Source organism: Acromyrmex echinatior, chromosome 4, assembly GCF_024713525.1.
Source record: "Acromyrmex echinatior isolate Ae372 chromosome 4, ASM2471352v2, whole genome shotgun sequence".
Classification (NCBI taxonomy): domain Eukaryota; kingdom Metazoa; phylum Arthropoda; class Insecta; order Hymenoptera; family Formicidae; genus Acromyrmex; species Acromyrmex echinatior.
The window spans coordinates 6,218,504-6,239,761 of NC_141855.1; the positions used below are offsets into that span (position 1 = coordinate 6,218,504).

General features: G+C 30.2%; 1 protein-coding gene and 1 long non-coding RNA gene across 4 annotated transcripts; one reads left to right on the forward strand and one right to left on the reverse strand.

Moving 5' to 3' along the window:
- Positions 1-4,433: 4,433 nt before the first annotated feature.
- On the forward strand, positions 4,434-19,476 carry LOC147909892 (uncharacterized). Of its 3 annotated transcripts, XR_015544728.1 has the most exons (5): positions 4,434-5,498; positions 6,702-6,959; positions 7,349-9,807; positions 12,301-12,387; positions 19,337-19,476. It is a non-coding gene; the product is annotated as an uncharacterized LOC147909892 (long non-coding RNA). The 3 variants fall into 3 exon arrangements; XR_015544729.1 differs by lacking the exon at positions 12,301-12,387 and having other exon boundaries at positions 4,438-5,498; positions 19,337-19,425; XR_015544727.1 differs by lacking the exon at positions 12,301-12,387 and having other exon boundaries at positions 4,552-5,498; positions 7,349-7,530; positions 19,337-19,474.
- On the reverse strand, positions 8,921-20,107 carry LOC105151931 (uncharacterized). Its single transcript, XM_011065913.2, has 3 exons — positions 19,326-20,107; positions 18,759-18,806; positions 8,921-9,778 (listed from the first exon to the last, which is right to left on the reverse strand). The coding sequence occupies exons 1-3, from the start codon at positions 19,663-19,665 to the stop codon at positions 9,549-9,551; spliced, it is 618 nt and encodes a 205-aa protein (XP_011064215.1). The 5' UTR covers positions 19,666-20,107; the 3' UTR covers positions 8,921-9,548.
- Between the last annotated feature and the right edge of the window lie 1,151 nt (positions 20,108-21,258).

The window sequence follows — 21,258 nt, forward strand, 5'->3', positions numbered from 1 at the left end:
GACGATGATCAAATTCTCATCACAGATCGATCGAGATTTATTTCTTTGTGATGCAATATATCACACATTTTCAACTAGGATAATTAATATATCTAAGAAGTGAGAAAATTTGATAAGTATACAAAAAAGTTTTATTGTACGAGTTTTTTCTTTCGTGATTTCTTATTAAAAAAAATCTGTATACTCTTAAATAACATTCTGATATAAATTAAGGAATCTAACATCGAGATTTAAATCGTTCATATCGAAACGATGCCTCCAAAAAATTTCAAAAATTTCTATTTAACATAAACGTTATAAAAGGGAATGTTTTTTAACAAAACTTCTGTAAAAATTCTGTTTACGTGTAAAAAAAAAGTTATATACTTAAAGAAAAATGTACTAAATTTTAATAAATTTTAATATTTATTTAAAGTGTCAGTTGAATATTTATTAAATGTAAACGTATATTTATTTATAGTATAAGAACCCATTAATTTAATTATTAAATTTTTTATTCAGCAAATATTTATTTCTCATATTCAAACGATTATTTATTAAAATTTAGCAGGTACATTTTCCTCTCAGTATAGATACGTTACGAAATGTTGTTCTATATTAGAACACATTATATTTGTGTAAACGTTTATTTTTAAGCAAGGCGTATATTTAAATGCCATTATGTATCACATGAATTCAAATTGACGATAAAAGCGTTGTATAGATCATTGTGTTATATAAGACATTATACATATATACAAAAAAATTAATTATTAGACAATGCACTTTGTGCAGGAAAAAAATACAATCTGTATTAGTGATTACATTAAAACATACATTAAAACATTAGCATAGAAAAGTACTCAATCGATATTCATTATTAACTCGAGGCAGAAGTACGCTTTCAAATATGGGAGTAAAATAGATTCACAAAAAGCGCCTCAAGCAGACTAAAGTACGCATTTATCGACAGATGTCGAAGGATAAAATAAAGTCAAGACTATTATCTTTCATTATAATTCAGATAAAAATAAATTCTCGAATGAGTGCTGGAAACTAGTGCAAGATAAAACGCCTTGAAGTGACTATGCAATTATGCATTTATGAATAGATAAATAGATAAATGCTATAATTAATAATCAATTTTTAATTAATAATTAATACATACATAAAAATCTCTCTAACGAATCAAGTTGCTAATAATAAAATACGATCTCAAAAGAACGCCTCGAGGAGAAGCTTCTAATTTAAATGTAAAATAAATAATTATTCTTACTAACACGATTCATTAATTAATTTAGAAAATAAGAAATAAAATATAAAATTAAAATATGTAAAATTAAAGAAAGAATTATATAATTAGTTACAAAATATAAATTTTACCAAGGTCAACATTATATTAAATAAACAGAAAATCCAAATTTACTTCAAATTTAATTTGTAAAACTTTTTTATTTATAATAAATAATAATATGATAAATTTTTGGTTCAAAATTTTAATAAATTTACAAAATGAGAAGATTAAAAATAAAATTCATAAAAAATAATGTATTTTTAATTCATTAATGTGTCTTCAAAGGCATAGATAAAGCAGAAGACTGTCAGGGGTAGTTCCAGGACGATATAAGGACATGTCGATGTGAAGGCAATGTTCCAAAAGAGGGAACTCGCTCGCGCGAACTGGACGAGTTAATTTTAGTTTAATCGACCGACTTGATAGCGAGCTCGCGTACGAGCGGCAATGCACGTACACGACGATGAGCTATACAAAGTGTCACCGAACGGACGCGTCCCGAGGACAAAACGCGTCTTCGATAATAAATATCGCGTAACCTACCAACAAAAATTACGTTTTAAAGAACATCAGAATAGAACGAAGAACAGAAAAATATTACAATATATTATACTTTTATAAACAAGCGTGTGTGCCAATGCACTTGGCGCGGTATTTTCTTACGTTTATATAAGACGGAAAGCAGCTGATTACAAGTGGCCAATAAAGCATGCTGTATTATATTAACAGTATCAACGATATCTCAATGACCGAGAAGACTAAGAAAAAAAAAATATCTCAGGAAAGGAGATATCGTCGTATGATCGATATGCCAGAAGATATACACGACTGTCAAAGACAAATTGCATATCGCGACTATACATGCGTCGGCGGGTTACGTGCATACGTGCACATCGATGTGAGCCTCATTTTCCCCCACCGTTCAATCTATTTCCGAGTTTTCCGACCCTTGGACAACGAGCGACGTCATCGACGCCCAGGATACAAAATCCTTGACAAGCACAGTAGCTGGCCAAGGCCGACGTTTCAGCGTGTCGAGTGCGGTAGCGCGTTGAGAGAATTTCAGAAGTGGTTCTCTAATATCGATTAGAGCTCGACTGAGGATAGAGGTATAACTGGGGATTTTAGACGAGCGAATTTATTCAAGACTTCGTGATCGCTTTATCATTTTGTTTTGAGTTTAGTGATTGATATGATTTTGATAAAGGAAAATCGAGCTTATTTTTAGGAAAGCTTTTGAGAACTCGCTCCTGAAATAAGTATAAAGTCTGAATTTAATTTAATTAAACTATCAATTTTTTAAATGAAATCTTTGTCATAATATTTGAAATGAAAATTTTTTAATATTATTCTTCGATATTCTTCGATTTTCTTTTATCGTGTCGTTTAAAAGTTTATTGTCGTGCTAATTATTCGTTTATGTTTTGCTTAATACACGCAAGATCATACAATATACTAAAGTATAAAAATATAAGTATAAATGCAGCAAAACAAATATCGATGCGCGAGAATCAATGATATCTGTCATGTCATTTTAATTATGAAATTTTATTTATGATTCATAACTTCTCTGAAAATCATTTTCTGATACTTCAAAGATATTATAATTTCTAGCAGTGCCCAAAAATATTTCCTTTCACGAAAGGAGTTCTCATTCTTTCCGAAATGAAAAAAAAACTAATTCAATCAATCAAAAAAAAAGGAAGAAAAAAATAATTTCCGATGTGAATCTTTTTTTTTACACACACCCACGTAAAATCGAGATTATTTCTCAGATAGGATGTTACGTTATCTATGAATGTAGATCATTCAATTTTTCGATCTGCACGCTTTCCCTCCAATCCGGGTGTGATCCATACGCACATCAATCTTCGAGGGGGTGAGATAACCGGAGTTATGGGGTATAGATCATTGCGCTAAAATCGGATAAACGAGGATGCCAGTTGAGTTTCCAAAAAGAGCAAGAGAGACAGTGTCGCAATGCAGATCTCCCCCTTGTCGCGATAAAAATGAAAAAGTATCGCGCGATCTTCGATTTTTCCCAAAATAATTCCGACTCCATCGTAGATCACAAATGCCGGCGTTATTAAGACGTTACACGAATAAGATTAACCTGATATGGTGGACTCTCGTCGCGTTATCCGATGGCAGAGAGCAACGAGACTCGCGAACACTTATCGTTATGTAAAGATCACGGATATCTTTATGTACACGTGCCCAATAAAATTATTATTTATTTTTGTAAGTAAAAAAAATTAGCTAAAAATTTTTAAATAAATTAAATATTATTTAAAGAGCGTCATGTATGAGAGACACTTGGCGTCTATCGACTAAAGTCGACGGTAGTACTGAAGAAATTAAGGGGAATATTCTATCTCTACATGAGGATAAGATTAAGATGTATGGATGTCATTATATATAAATAAGACAATTTCATTGTCATGCCGTAAGAGAAAAAAAATTAAAAACGTTTAATCAATTATTTTTTATCTATAAACAAATAATAAATCAAGAGCGCAACATTTATCATTCGTTCGTAGGTAAAAATTCATGGGTATCTATATTTTTCCAGGTCTGTGAATTATTAAAATGAAGACACTTAAATTGATTAAGACTGATAATATTTATAATAAAAAAAACAAGATTAAGTGATACCGTATCGATATAAACAAAATCAAATATACTTATATCATACACATACACGCGCGCGCGCATACACACACACACACACACACACACACACACACACATATATATATATACAGTGAGTGCAAAAAGTATTCGTACAAGGAAAATATTTTTTAAAAAAACTTTATTTTTAAAAAGTAAATATTATTCAGCGAAAAATGAGTCATCGAATTGATGTCGAATCAATATAAATACGATGATTTCAATATCAATTTAACGTCGATCAACGTTTAACTGACGATCATTTCTTGTTGAATAATTAATCATTTATTCATAAAGAATAAAATAGACTGTATTTCTTAAAATTATATTATTACCAAAAGATGTGTATTAATTATACAAAATATATCATTTAAAAAATAAGCGAAAATTAAAAATTATATTGTTTGAATACTCAAAAATTTCGTACAGACGAGAAATTTAGCTTCTAAAATCAGAATACATGCGAAGCTCGTTTGTTTATGTTAAAACAGAACGTATTTTATTGTATAAAAAATTATTAATTAATTAATATTTATTTTCTACAAATAAGACTTTCTTATAATAAATTTCCTTGCACGAATACTTTTTGCTCTCACTGTATACATATTATATATACATATCTTTATAAAAAAATCTAAAATATTTTAATATTTTCTAATAAACATGTAGATTTATTTTATATTATTAAAATTTTATAAAACATCGTGCTGTTCATACAATAAAATGCTATAATATACGTGATGCTGTAATGAATCATTAACCTAAATCGTTTATTGAAAGAATATTTTGTCGAAACATCAAAATGATTATGTAAATTCGTTGCTGGAATATTAAAACTTTTTGCAGCATTGTCATCAACACTTAATAACTATTCAGTAAGTATTACATACTTATTTCGATGGTTTCCAACAAATTATTTTTAAATTTTATAGCTACTTAGATCTTATAACTTTTTTAAATACTTCAGCAAAATCGTTCTCTCTTTTTTCGTGTTACATATAAAACTTGAAAAATTCTTAATATCTTTCTGAATTATAAAAATTATGCTGTACCATTTTAGAAAATTCTGCTTTAACACGATACTTCATTTGCCAATACGCATTTATATCTATAATAGACTGGAGTCGTTTCAATGCTACTTCCGTGACGATATTAGCCGGCAATTTTTCTCCGTTAATTCGCGGCGATTTGCGTACGCGATCATGTAAGAGCGATTCTTGCGGGCGGTAAAGGACTCCTCATTACAGCCAGCAACGTCTAATTAGTCCGCTCCTCTAGAACACGGCAGCACATACAGTAAATTACGTCAGGCTTGTGCATTTTTCCGTCGCTTTTATTCGTGCGGCCGACAAGATGACGTCGGGATATCTCCACGAGGCATTAAGCTGCATGACTTGCGAATCCGCCGACAGATCTCGGCCCACTGCTCCCTTTTCGGTACGAACACTATAGTGACTGGCGGCAAAGGTAATATCGCGACGCGAAAGAAGAAGCGCAATTTTGGACTCATCGTAGAGACGCACCAGTGAGCAGCTGATTAAAAAAATATCGTTAGGTAACTCAATCTTTTTGCCAAGTTGCAATGTTATTTTCGTCACGCATTTAAATGTAAAGTAACAACGTATGAATCACGTATGTATATTAGACTATATAAAAGATGCATAGTTTAAGAGTAAAAAAGTTAATAAAGAAATTTCTTATGATTTTTTTTTTAATAAACATTTCTTGTTTGAATGTTCTATGTGGAATTGAAAATTCTTAAACCCATTTTACAATTACGTAAGCGTAGTTGTAAGAATTAATCAATCAGTCGAATATCTCCTCATATTTGACTACACTTAGAGAAAGGTTTTTTCGATTAAAAAAAAATGTTTCTTTACTATATATTAAAGAAAAAATTTCTTTGATTTGTGAACGTCATTTCTTGGATTTGAACGTAATTTCTTTAAATTAAATAAATTTTATTTAAAAAAAAAATGATTAAATCCAAGAAATGACGTTCACAAATCAAAGAAATTTTTTCTTTAATATATAGTAAAAAAATATTTTTTTTTTAATCGAAGAAACCTTTCTCTGAGTGTAGTCAAATATGAGGAGATATTCGATATGATTGATTAATTCTTACAACTACGCTTACGTAATTGTAAAACGAGTTTAAGAATTTTCAATTCCACATAGAACATTCAAACAAGAAATGTTTATTTAAAAAAAAAATCATAAGAAATTTTTTTATTAACTTTTTTGTTCAAATCATAATTTCTTTAAATCAAATAAGTTTTATTTGATTTAAAAAAATAATGTTTAAATCAAACAAATGACGTTTACAAATCAAAGAAATTTTTTCTTTAACCATATAGCAAAAAAACATTTCTTTAAATCGAAGAAACCTTTTCTCAGGGTGTATGATTAGTCAATTCTTGCAACTACAACAACCACTTACGACAACTACATTTGCGCAATTATAGAATGGACTTTATAAATTTAAGATTACAAAGATTTTTGTAGAACTTGAAGATTCCCTCAAGAAGCTTTTGATATATTGAATTTTCAAATCTTCAACTCGTTCGAGACAGTAGTATATAAATTATGTAAAACCATGTTCTTAAAGGACGCTTCAAGATATTTGAATTCTTTTCCTACAATTTAGTCCACGTCTCTCACTAATAAAATTCTTAAACTTTACCGAGTTTTAAAATCCCTGAATGCTCAGAGTTCAAGTTACATCCATCGTAAACGATGGTCCGTTTCGTACAATTAGGGGGTCGAACGCAATCCTGAGGTCGTGCTGCATCTCGATTTGCACCGACGCGGGCTAAAGTGCAACATGTGCCGGTTGCATAAACCGAGAGAGAGACGAGAGGAAGAGTTTGAGGTCGGTCGTTTGGAATTGCTCGATTAAGGCCATAGACTGCAGACCCCGCTATCAAAAGACTATCGTACGAGATATGTGCAGTGAAGTGCAGTGATGCATCGAGATTGCCGGCACGGGGATACATTCGCCGAAGATCGATAGAAGGTTCAACGAATTTTCGCTAAATCCACCGAAAACTTCGTATCGCAGTTTGCAAAATACCTCTAAGAAAAACCTCATCTATTTTTATGTTGCTCGCGTAAATTTCGGGTAGATTACACTTACATGGTTATCGCAGTTTAAAAATAAAAAAAAAACGCTGTAAAACGAAGAAACATTTTATCTTTTTTTCACGTATTTTTTAACGTAAAAATTAACAACTTATGCATGTTCTTATATTAATGCAGATTAATTTTAATTTCGCTTCAACTTACTCTTTTTTCTCTAGTTCTAAGAATTAGAAAGAGATAACAAATAAGTTGAATCAAAATTTAAGTTAATCTACATTGGTGGAAATGGGCACATTTGAGTTTTCCCGAATTTATTAATTTTAGTAGACAATAAGGATATTTGCTAACTGCAACAGCGAATCGATGCGGAAGGAAGAAATTTGTCGTTTCAAGAAGATCGATTAGGGCCACAGTTTGCAGACAATGTCAAGCAGCTATCAAAAGGCTATCGAGTGAAGTGAAGTGAAACGATGCACCCGCGCGTGTGCGAGGAAAAAGTTTAATAGGTAATATAAGAATTTGATCCGCGATATAAAGCAGACCATTTTCATTGGGGCGTTCATTCACGCATAAATAATCGAATCATGTTATGACTGATACCGCATAATTACACGTATTAAAAATTATGTAAAAATTATCAGCAGTTTCGATACCTCTCTCTTCTCTATTATAAATATCTTTTATAAGGAATTTTATACAATCATACGTTTAATTTAATTAATTTTATTGTTTTATTTCTATCTATTTATCATGCAATTATTATTACAATTCAATCAACTGTATAGCAGTTTGATATGAAAAGAACAGAAAAAAGTTAATTTGTATTTCTAACTTAAGTTTGATGCACGTAATAATAATAAATTCTCATAAATTTTAATTTAATTAAACATTTGATTAAAACTGGTAATACGTCTTTATTTCTCGCGGCTGGAAATTTGTCAGGGAAATGGAATCCTCAATGCGATTACGGTGCAGTTGTATATGTGGATGGGACAAAACGATTTTCAGGCAGGGCTGGCGATAATTGCGCGGCCCGAAGCGCAACAGTAAATCGTACAAATGGTGCAGAAGAGAAAGGTTTTGTCGTTGGAAATCGGTCGATTAAGGCCATAGACTGCAGGCACTGCCAATCAGCTATCAAAAAGCTATCGAGCGTGTGAAATGAAGTGCGGCGATGCGCCGCGGATATGACAAACCGATGTGGAAGTTAGTCAGGGAGATAAAACGAATACTAATTTCCCTGTAAACTCTCTAATTTCTGTGCAAACGCTCAGGTTCGATTTTTTTTATGGTCAAAAGAGAGCACACTTAAACGATTTTGCTGAAATACCTGAAAATTTAAATACAGATCTGAAAATAATTTTCTTGGATTATCAAAATAATTATGCAGAAAATTCAAGCAGAATGAGTAATGCTACAAGTTTTAACATTCGAATAGCAAAAAACTTGAACGTTCTGCATAATTTATTTTCATAATCCGACAAAATTATTTTTAGATCTGTATTTACATTAAGAAAAAAATTGTTTGGCTTAAGTTGTCTTTTTATTTTTTATTTATTTATTTTTTTCATTGAAAAATGTATGTATTTAATTTAAATATTACATGTATGACTTAAATACACATTTTCCATTAAAAGAAATAAAGACAAACTAAGTTAATTTAGCGAAATAAATTTAGCGAAATAAAACAATTTTTTATGTAGGAAAATTGTAAGTATTTTAGCAAAATCATTTTTTCTGTGTAGATACATACCGCAAAAAGTAGTAGGCATAAAAATACTTAAAAGTTAAAGAGTAGACAAGGTTGATAAAAATCATGTTTAAAACATGTTTAATCGATGTTTTTGCCATGTTTTTTAATACTGTTTAAAACATGTACGAAGCATTAAAAACATGTTTGAAGAAGAAAAACAATGTTTTATTAAAAAGAAACATAATGTCTTATCAATCTTGCGTTAAGAGTCTGATAATATACTAAAAATATGTTTACATTTCACAAAAATGATTTATGCTTATAATACGTAAAATAAATATTTATAGAAAAAATCTATAGAAAAAATTCTTACTCCATAAAGATTTAGATATTCAGTAAAATATACTTTTTTATATTGTTCGCGACTGATCTCTTGAATATTTTTATAACGTGATTTTTTTCATGAAGCAGTCAAAGGAGCAAAATACACAAGCTTCTACGCACAGAATTTTCAAAAGTAAAATTTCCATATATTAAAAATATTGAAATTTTAGATAGAAAGAGAATACATTTTTAAATTTCAAAAAATTTAATAGGAAGTCTTCTTAAATTAAAATAAATTATAGATCTTCGAAAGATACATATGATAGTCATTCAGTATAAGAGTGATAGATTTTCACTGTCACTTGATAATGAATAATGATCAAAGAGCGCAATTCGATATCTACACAGGATGCAATGACAGACTATATATATTGTTGCACGTAATCTATCGCATGCAAACGGCGAAATGTAGCGTGACCGATACATCAGAGACAACAGCGTGAAGGATTAAGGTTTAGTGCAGGTATCGGCTTTACTACGCGGCCGGTAGAGAACTACGCCACTACGCCTAGTCGCAAATAATTGATTGAAGTCATCCTTGAAGTCAATGAACAGTGGCACCATTTTTAACCGTTGAGTAGTGAACTTAGATCGTGCTGTTTGACCCAATATTCGTCGCGTGGTGTTCCGTTCCGATCGATCACTATCGCAGACACAGCGAGCGGACAAACATCTTCCTGCACGTTATAATCCCGATTGTTATACGGTAAAAATATAATTCATCGCGATGTGTAAATGCGATTTTGTCGATAACTCGTTTAATTAAAATATGAATATGCTTCTCTGAATTATATCAATATGTCAACGTTAAAATATTCGAATAAAGATTAAAATGGTTTGATTTTTCCTTATTTAACTATCTGATATCGCAAATATATATATATATATATACCCATCGTTCTTTTAATATTTTAATTTATATTTTTAAACATTTGGCATACATGGTCCCTTTTTATTTTATAAAAAATAAAACAAAGAAAAATGAATTTTAATTTTATAATTAATAAACTAATCCAAGTTGACTAAAAATGTAGCTCGTATTACGCTGAAACGAGCAATGAGAAAGTCTTGCAGCAAGTCAAGAACACGACACTTTCGTGGCGGTCAACAGCCGTAGTTGTTGCGACATACGCCATTTTCACCTGCGCCGCTGCACATACACCCTAACAATGCATCCGTCGACACGATTTTTCCCCCGAGAAATTGATTCGTTTACTGATATTCTTACTTTTATTTAACGCATTTGCGCTAAAACATTTTTAACGCGATAATCATAGACTATTAAATATAAAAATATAGTTAAATAATCATATTTAGCGTCAAATCGCGAAAATGTGAAAGATCAAATTTACGTAAATTACAAATAACAATAATCAAATAAACTATTACATTCTAATTCGCAGCATGTGGATTTCTGATTATCGAGAGACTTCGTTCATCTTTTGCATAAATTATTTTTTAAATTCTTAAAGAGTTTCATTTGATACGTGCTGTTTTAATGTTTCCGAATCTTATTATCTTAATTATCGATTTGAAAAACGTTAAAAATAGCAGGTGCATTCAATTGATATTTTTTTTTGTCATATATACTTATTCATATCCGATTTATGTTCGAAATAGAAAGACTCGACAGATGGTTGAAGTTCTTATTAAGAATAAAAATTTGAATAATAATATATAATAATATATAAGTGTGATACATAAACAGGTGCAATGATATCGAGACCATTGTAATGCGATACGCAAATTAAAAATTAAATTAGACATCGTGTTGAACGTGTAGTTGGGTGAACGCAAGGAACATCGGGACGAGAAGAGGCAACCAGATTTCGATGTTGAAAGGCCGAGAAGTGGGAAAACTCGCGACTTGCTCAGCCGGAAATCGCGGAAAATCGAAAGAGAGGAGAGGACCATGGGGGGGAACCGGGGAGGGAAAATGCGAGGCGCTTGCGCGACGGCTCGTTTCCATGGCTTCGTAACGTTTCGCGTAGCAACGCGAGGACTTTTGACCCCGTTCGATTGTCCTTCGAAACAGCTTCGTGCGCCGAGGAAGCGAAGCGCATCGCAGACCCACGATATTTCTTTTTTTTTTTCAACCTTATTGTCAGCAACTGACGGAGTTGTCGATGCATCGCGATGCGCCCTCGACTGCACGAACCGCGAACCGACACGAGGATAACGAGCTCTACGAGAGAGAAATATTTTTTAATTGTCCCTAAATCGATTGTTAGAAACTGAGTAAATAAGATATTTGTCAATAAGCATAAGTATATTAATTTTGTAATTAGTAATTAAATTGATAAAATTCTAAGAACTTGAATTTCAGGGAAATAGAAAATACTCGGAGGAAGAAACGTAGTAACTACAAAATTATAACTATATATAAATTTAGTGTGTAATCTATGTACGTAGTTGAATAAATTAATGTATATATATATATATATAAAATTAAATAATTATTATTTTATAGTTGCTACCACTATCCTTTTCTCTGAGTGAGCAACACTTAATTTTTCAATTAATTTGATATATTTCACATTTTATTTATATTCATAATTATTAAATATATACATTAAAAACTAAAGAACTGCGGAAATAATTCAATAATGAAATACACATAAAAAATTCATATTGCGGATAATTTACGTTCAGAAATTTAATCACAAAAATTTACGTTTGTAGAAACCGAAAATTCAACAAACACGTATAATTCGCGAGTGATAAAATATAATACGTATACCACGGTGCACGCAGTTTTGTCTCCACTCGCAATTTTTCCAACTCCGAACTCGTCCCACGTTTTAATGCACTTATGGGATTTATCCCAGAACACGCAATAAATTCTTCTCTCTGTCTCTCCGCCGCGCCTTTCCGTATCTCTCGCGCGCGTTTATTCCGCGAAGGTATTCCGTTGACATCGGTCGGAGATTTATGCCGAAGCAGCTGATCGCAATTTGGCAAGAAGCGTGCTCCCACGAACGCGTTTGTATACTGAAGCGTGAAAATTTACCGGGATGTGTACGCGCGAAGGCGAACGCGACCAATTAAATTCTCCTGAACGTTTCGCGCATTCGATCGTGTGAACGACTACGACGACATTTAATTACTCGATCAATTAATATTTTATCTCGTACGACTTCCGTCTTACCAACAGAGTAAATGTATTATCTAGTACAGAAGACACATGATTGAATTACAGAAGACAAAATAAAAGAAAAAAGATGGAAAAGACGCGGCTATCTATTCACCTCCAGAACGTGACTCTTTGAGACCCAGCTTCATCAATGTAAGATTAACTTTATAATCTTGAGTATAATCTTGAGTATAATTTATAATGTATCTTTTCCTAATTTTTAAAACTAGAAAAACTAAAAAAACTAAAAAAAAAATTAAAAAAAAAATAAACCGAGATTGAAATTAAAAAGTTATTTTTATCACGTATCTTGTGCATATCGCGTGATAATAATTAAAAGCATGCTAAATAAAAAAATATCAAATTGTTGAATCGTGATATACGAATATTTAAATGCAATCAAAACATGTCTAAACCGAAAATAAAAAATCTGAATAATAAGCATGTGAAGTCTAGCTTTAATATTAGGTGTTGGAATTAATTCGTAGCGTTTTTTAATGAAAGAATGTTATTTATTTCACATGAGCATTAAAAAATACATTAATGAAAGTACTTCCCATCACTTGTAAAACGCTACGAATTAATTCCAACACCTAATAGATTCAGCAATTAACATATTATTTTCTTAACTAAAATGTCGATTGTTCTCTAAATTTCTTGGAGTTAAATCTCACTTCAAGAGAGTTAACTCCAAGAAATTTAGACTGTTATTACTGAAAAAAAAAAAAATGTGCACTCTTAAATAAGAGTAGCAAATTTTCACGTGTGAAATGTTACTCCAAAAAAAAAAAAAATTTTTTTTTAAATAAAAATTTGTCACTTTTATTCAAGTGCACATTTTTCACTCTTTTTCAATAGTAGCAATATTTTTATTCTTTTGGAGAGATTTCACTCTAAGAAATTTAGAGAATACACTTAGATACAAAATCAGCTTGATTTATAAAAGTTGTAAACGAATAATTGATATTTGACTTATAATAATAAATATTTCTAAAGAAAAGTTAATCAATTTTCAAAAATTGAAACGTTAGTTTATTAAAAACCTGTAAAAAAAATTCTTTGAAAATTCCTGGATTTTCCAGATATTTTTATTCAAAATTCTAAGTAAGATTAGAGAATTTTTTAATACAACTTTGAAATAAATTGGAATGCAAGCAACGCAAATAAATTATATTGAAAATATATTAAAAATTAGTAGAAAACAGATTTTACGAGACTATATCTATCATTTTCTACAATTAAAGCCGCGAAATCTATAACACACACAGAGAAGATTTACTATTATATAGTATCAGACTTTTTCGCTAAGTGTTCTACTATCAATCTTTATTTTTTAAATAAAAACTGACAAGTTCACAAAATTATTAAATATAAACAGATGTGTATGCCGTACTTATTACTAATCAATTGTCAACATTTTGTATTATCAAGAAAAAAATGATCAAAGAAACAATGTTAAAAAAAAAATAGAATATAAATTTAAAAGTAAAATTTGCATGAAAATCCCTAATTTTCAAGATTAAAAATATTGCCAAAAAAGTTCAGATCCATTTAATTTATATTAAATTGACTAAACTATTTATTTATATTGACTACAGCATCAGTAAAAATTGTGTTACAGATTTTGAAATAAACTACGAAGGGTTAATATTATACGATTTCATAATAATAATTTTGTAATTTCCTAATAATTCAATTTATCTCGACCATAGCTTCTAACATCACGCAATTTCTGTTTTCAATTTCAATCAAAGCATAAATACAAATATTTCATAAGAGTATAAAGCGAAGTGTAAAGACAGGGCTGTCATGTCTATAATTTCTGACGATGTTAAATGTTAGATTTTTTGCGTCGAAGTATACCAAATCTACCGTTCGTGACTATTATGTATTCCGAAAAAACAGATTGAATTTCGATAAGCTCAGCAATTCGTCGTTTGATGCAAATGCGAATTGCTGTCGCGTGGGCGTACAAATGCATCTCGCTCGCTCGCTCGCCGGCTTCGCTTGCCCATTCGCGGCTTCATAATCGAACGCGCCGATTTTCAAGGATTACCACGTGCCAGCGCTATTCCTTCGCGAGCGAAACGGCCGCACTCGCACGTCACTATTTCCAGGGAGAGTGAAACACCTCGACCGTGTAAAACCGCCGTCGCACACGCGCGAGCGAAATTACGTCGAGCGTGTACGACAATTTTTGCAGCAAGAACAAGCAAAGCTGAGAGCACGATTAACCCTTGGTGCTCCCGAAAACCGGATCGCGCCGGTTTTCGTAGTATTTTTAGAAATAGCTCTGCCAAAGTAGACTTGTTGCCGCAGATAAATATTAGTAAACCATCGATGCAAAGTTTCGATACATCGTACGCAAGATTTAACACCCGAGAGGGTCATTTATCATCAACTGTCATTTATCATCAAACAATAAGCCGTTTATACATTCAGAAAAGAATACGATCGTTATAAAATGAAGATGATCATTACGGAAAGAAAAAAAAGAGAAAAGTATTTGTGACTATAATTGCATGATAAAATATTATGGTAGGAGTCCATTTTTATTGTTACTATTGCTATAATATTAGTAGTAATAATTATTTATGATTCTATATATGCATATATAAAAATATGTGGTTGTTTTCGAAAATGACTATAAATTTTGCCGTCATTTTCGGAACAATATATTTTTTTTAATACATAGATCTATATGTAAATAATTAATTACTAATATTATAACAGTAATAATTATAAAAATAAAGCTTCTAATTAAAATTTTAGAATGCAATTATAATCACAAAAAACTTTTCTCTTAATGTAAGAGTTTGTATTAATGTGATTCTCCAGACTTTTAATTCAGATCATCTTCACTTCATAGAAGATCTCTTTCTCTCCTCTCCTCTCCTCTTTCTCTTCCTTTCAAATCTTAATTATTTATATCAAGAGGTATAAGATGCAATAAAAAATGATATTCGAGATTCTCTCTAAAAAAAAATCCAAATTAATCGCAGGATTTGTCGTTAAAATTTAATGTAATGAGAAAATGAGATAGTCGAAATTCTATAGTAATTTATGAGATTACGCGACAGATAATATAATGACAGGCGATGTGGTCAATTAGACGAAGATCCGAATTAGATGGAGTCATCATTAGGTTCGCCAGTGATATCAGGCAATATAATTGGCCAAACAATCGATCGTCACGTGGCGGATCGAGCCTGTTACTTGGTCTAATTAATTACAACGCGAGTTCGCTTACGTAGAAGATAGCATGTCAAATAAGGCTGTCATGCAAAAATTCACGATAAGAGAATGATGCGGATAAGAGGACGTTCTTGACCAAAAATTAAAAGTAAATGCATTTATTTTAAGACCAAAGTATCAAGCAAATGCATACATAATATTCCGCGTACTATGTAAGTGATGTTTTACATTTTATCACGAAATATTTTCTCTGTATCTCGCAACACACTTGCAAATGACTTCTGTCATCGATTTGTCTTAATAGGTACCAATAATCTGACAGTACAAGTTAGATTCGCGATATATAATTCACTAAAATTGATTTTGTATCATATGAATAAATTCATTATATTCGAAACATGCGAGCAAAAATTATCAATGCAATTATCAAGAAACTCGCTTTGAAAAAGAGTAGGTGTTCCTCTTCATTCATGTATTTTTTATATTTTTCGTATATAGAAACAAATATCTTAACTTCAAACAAATGCGTTGCAATATCTTTAAATTCTCAAATTCATTGCTTCTCGAAGTATTTGCGATTAAATACATAAAAGCAAAAATATTTCATTTAACTCTTTCATGTTTCTACCAATGCAGATTAACTTTAATCTCTATTTTCTCTAATATAGATTAACTTTAATTTCGGTTCAACTTACTCTTCATCTTTTTCTAATTTTAAGAATTAGAAAAAGATGAAGAGTAAATTGAACCAAGATTAAAGTTAACCTGTAGAGGAAATGTGTATTCAATAATGAAGAAAATGAAATGTAAAATATGCGACAACTTATGCAAATTTACTTTCTTTCTTTCAAGTAATGGTCATTAACAAATAATATTTTTTTAATAGTATTATAATTTTAAAATATACTTATTACAAATTTTTAAAAAACTTAAAATAATCAAACAAGAATTTATTTCCTTTTGAAGAATGTTATAAAAATTAATCGACAGCATCTTTACATGATAAGAAATCAAATTTATTTTAATTTAATCATTTTGATTGATATATTAATAGGATTCAAAATATATCTTGAGAATAAAATTTATGATAGATATATGAACTTTGGAAATACTTAAATCAAATTAATTATTATTTGTGCACAGAATACATTTTCCTATATGTAGTGTAATATTTCAGAAGAATTTTGAGATAATAAACATATTTTATATATATATATATATATATATATATATATATATATATATATATACACAGGGTGTCCCGAAAGTTTTTGCTAATCGCTTTTGTGTAAATAGAGTGGACTAAACTGAGTCGAAAAGTCCATTATGCAATTTTCGCAATAGTTAATAAGATATTGATTACTAAAAATTGTTAAATATTGGTCTTAAATAATTTTTTATTCGAATACTATCAACTTTACAGAAAAACCGCAACAGACAAAAATCATTTATTTTCTTCTCATAGAACTCTAAGAATTTTTTCAGAATTTTTTATCAACTTTTTAATACTGCATTTTCTTATTTTTATCAACATGAGAAAATACGATATTAAAAAATTCTGAAAAAATTCTGAAAAAATTCTCAGAACTTTATGAGAAGAAAATAAATTATTTTTATCTCTTGCAGTTTTTCAATAAAGTTTATAGTATTTGAGTAAAAAATTATTTAAAACTAATATTTGGCAATTTTTAGTAATTAGTATATTTTGTTAACTATTGCGAAAAGTGCAAAATGATAGAGGATTTTTCGACTCAGTTTAGTCGCTCTATCTACACAAAAGCGATTGGTAAAAATTTTCGGGACACCCTATATATTTATATAATAGTACTCTTCTAAAAATGTTATTAATTATCACAGAAACAAAATATTGGTTAAGTATAAAATTACGTAGATTAGGATATTTATATTGCTCTTTAAGACGTAAGTACTACGTCCATCTCTATACTTATTCGTGTTTTAACTTTTTCTGCGCATTACGCTATATAAAAAAAACTTTACAGTTATTATTGTATAATTTAAGAAATCATATTGACTTTGATTTTCCGACCGCAACGTTGCGATAGCTGATCCTGAATTAAAAGACTGAACGATACCTACGGATCGAGTCGGATAGTACTGCTCCGATTAGATACGGTCCTGGTTCATACGATGTCGCGGAGAGGGATTGGCGGGACCAGAGAGGAGTTTCGGGAGAGAAACCGGCGCGATGGTGGCAGCGGTGGCGGCGAAGGTGAAGGGGAACGCGATAGCATGCCACTCTTGAAATCGGCGCGGGTCGCCGGCGTGTTACTATGCTACGGTGCCGCCCTCGACGGTGATCCACGCGAGGATCGACGATCAACACATGCTGATCCCGGCGAAGAGGGTGTTGTCGCGATTTAACGGGTGTTCACCCGGACGTCCACTCGAATCCCGGAAGTATCGATAAGACTCTGGGACATCCTCTCCATAAACAGCAAAGATACTGTTGTTGCGCGATAGACGACGAAAATGATGATGAATATATCTCCCTTAATCGGGTTTAATTAAATTAATGTAATTTAGTTTCCCCTTGACATAGCAACTCCTATCTGACGTTTTTCATTTTTTGTGTTAATGCGAAAAATCTCCTATAGAAAAATTAAAAAAAAAAAGAAATCTTTGTTTTCAGACAAGGAAAGATAGGGAATGTATAATTGTTTATAACGTGACGTTAATTAATGATACAAATTGACGATATAATAGAATCTTTCTAAAACTATAATTCAAGATCTTGATCTGTTTCCAAATTTATATACATATATATATATATATATATATATATATATATATATATATGTTATATATGTTATATATATATATATAACATATATATATATATATAACATATATAACATATATATACATATATATATATATATATATATATATATATATGTTATATATGTTATATATATATATATAACATATATATATATATATATATATGTTATGTATATTTATTATTGATAAAAATTGTCCTCAATTCATGTCATTGATAAATATTAAAATATCTACTTGTATAATTACTAAGATATGTTAAATACTTAAAAATCATTGCCTTTAAATGTTAAATATAAATATTGCCTCTATTTACTCATGTCCGCGATATCGATTACATGTATTTCGTAATATTTATCGAAGACTATTTTTGGCGCGGAAAAAATATAATCTATCTTGCAAATCTATCGTGTAAATATACCATCAGAATATACGAGTCGTACAAAATATGCAGAATGTCTGACACGAATAAGAAAAACAAAGTTTCAACATTATATCTTATTATACGATTGTAATAGAATAAGTCTTACCTTTGCATTTGACTCCCACTTTCCCGGTGCCCCAGATATAATCTTCACCTGTGGAATAAATTTAAAAATCAATATTTTTATAACAAAATGAAATTTTGTGATTTTTCTAAATCACAATTGTAATTATTTAATATATTAGGTGTTGGAATTAATTCGTAGCGTTTTACAAGTGATGGGAAGTACTTTCATTAATGTATTTTTTAATGCTCATGTGAAATAAATAACATTCTTTCATTAAAAACGCTACGAATTAATTCCAACACTTAATAAATAGATAGTTCGTTCACACATTTAATATGGTAATTGAATAAAAGACGAGAGCAAAAAAATATAATAGACTGATGTCTATTTCTATCATTATAGATTAACTTTAATTTTATCTTAATTTAATTTATTCTTTATCTTTTTCTAATACTTGGAACTAAAAAAATGAAAACTAAGTGAAACCAAGATTAAAGTTAATCTATATTGGTAGATAGGCATGAGAATTATTCATAATGCTTCTACATTAGTATTAACTTGGTTCACATAATGAATAACACAAACCATAATTAATAATGTACTTACAATGTTTACAGAGAATGGGCGTTACAAAGTATACATCTACGAGGACGTGATTGTAGGAGTTGTGTTCCGTGCTCGTGGAATCTGCTACATACGCTGTAACAAGGAAGTAACGAATTAATGAGTGAATTAATCTAATACAATAATCTATGACGCTTGTAACGCTTGATATTATATATACAATGGTGTTATAATATTTACCATACGGCCCATTGCTAAGCGTTACATAAGACGACTCTTCTTCATTGTGAGTGTCGAGATACGGCGACAGGCTTCCTTTCAGCATTAGGACTTCGTCAGTTGTAACCTCCGCGTCTACAAAATCACGCAAATATAAATACATATAACTGACACAAATTATGGAAATAAACAAGCATTTAAAAGAATAAAATTGTCAAATATTGCTCACTTATTTCAAAAGTGATACAACTACAAATTTTTTTTTAAATTATCATAAATGAATTCGTAAACATTATCCTACCATCAAAAAAGTGAATTTAATTTTATGAAATTATTAAAATTGTCATAAATCAAAGAATGATTTAAAAAAAAAATAATTATCAAAATCGTTAAAATTCAAAAGAGATAGATAAGAGTTGTAAAACAAGAATAATAAAATGACATTTAATCGCATTAAAAAAAATTTTTTTGTCAATATGTTTAATCAATAATTTCCTATTAAAAAGTAAGTTTCCTCCTTTTTGGGGAAACTTAATTTTTTGAATTGTATCGCTTTTGAAATAAAGGTGAAGTAAAATATGACATCACAAGTTATTTTATTCCTAGCCAATTAATATAATAAATTTCGTACCAGACACAAAGTCTGCTTGCTTATTTATTGAGTCGCACGAGACGACACCAATTTTTAATCTTCTCGGAAGTAGCGTGATAGTAGACTCGCAAAGAAAATGATCACATCAGCAGATCATCGTCTCCATAGAAAAGCGTATGCGAGTTTACTCGTTTGTCAGTCACACATGGCATGCAGCAAACGTAAACAATCTCATGGAATACAACAATCACAGGACATAATCTTTCTCGATTCTTACGCATCCTCCTCAGAGAGATTCAAAGCATTTCTTTTATCGCTTTACTTGAATCGTATTAGAAGAAGCTTTTATTTAATTCCAAATTATTTGCGGCTATTTGAGCATTATTTAGGAAAGCCGATCTTTGTGTAATATAGTTTATCCTCTTCTTATTGGGCACATACAATTTGATTCTCATATGTTTACTTTTAATTATTAAAAATAATGATTTACTCTCCGTTAAAAAAGCTACTTCTGTATCCTTATACAATGTTATATTCTTTTAAAAATTATCTCTATCGCTGTACATAAATACGTAAGATACGCAGTACGACAATGTTGTCCCAATGACGTTGGTTCATCCAATATGTCAAACTTCTCTGCAGTAAGGTAATATAAACACTGTAACAATTATTCATGCATGACCGTGCAATGCATTATTATCTTTATCATTCTCCTTTGCATTTCTTCCGCGGACATCCACTCTTCGAGTGTAGTTCTTCTTTTATTTCACTATTTCTACGTTTCATATCCAAGATATTGTGACCAGCCTACGAATTGTAGTCTCTGAAATACATAAATAATATAATATTACATTTGAGTCGAACTATTCTTTTCATATTACAATTAACTAATAGTAATTAAAAATTTCTTTTAATTAATTCTGAAATTTGAACAGCTTAAATTTGAAGTATATTTTTCTTTTAAATTAATAAAAGCCTTAATTAAAAAAATATATTATTATACTAAGATAATTTTTACAAGTACCTGAATCAATTTGTACTTCCTCAAATGGAATTGATTTTCTACGTAAATATAAAAATTTTTACCACAGTACCACAGTAGTATAAAGAGAGCAGACTCTCGATTGTCATATTTATTTTGTTTTTAAAAATTGAGAATATATG

Excerpts from the sequence above, each read along its gene's own strand:
- LOC105151931 (XM_011065913.2), bottom strand. The coding sequence starts at position 19,665 with ATGTATTTATATTTGCGTGATTTTGTAGACGCGGAGGTTACAACTGAC. Across the intron at positions 18,807-19,325 it reads GCCCATTCTCTGTAAACATT|GTGAAGATTATATCTGGGGC; the intron begins GTAAGTACATTA and ends TTTATTCCACAG. Across the intron at positions 9,779-18,758 it reads AGTGGGAGTCAAATGCAAAG|GAAGATGTTTGTCCGCTCGC; the intron begins GTAAGACTTATT and ends TATAACGTGCAG.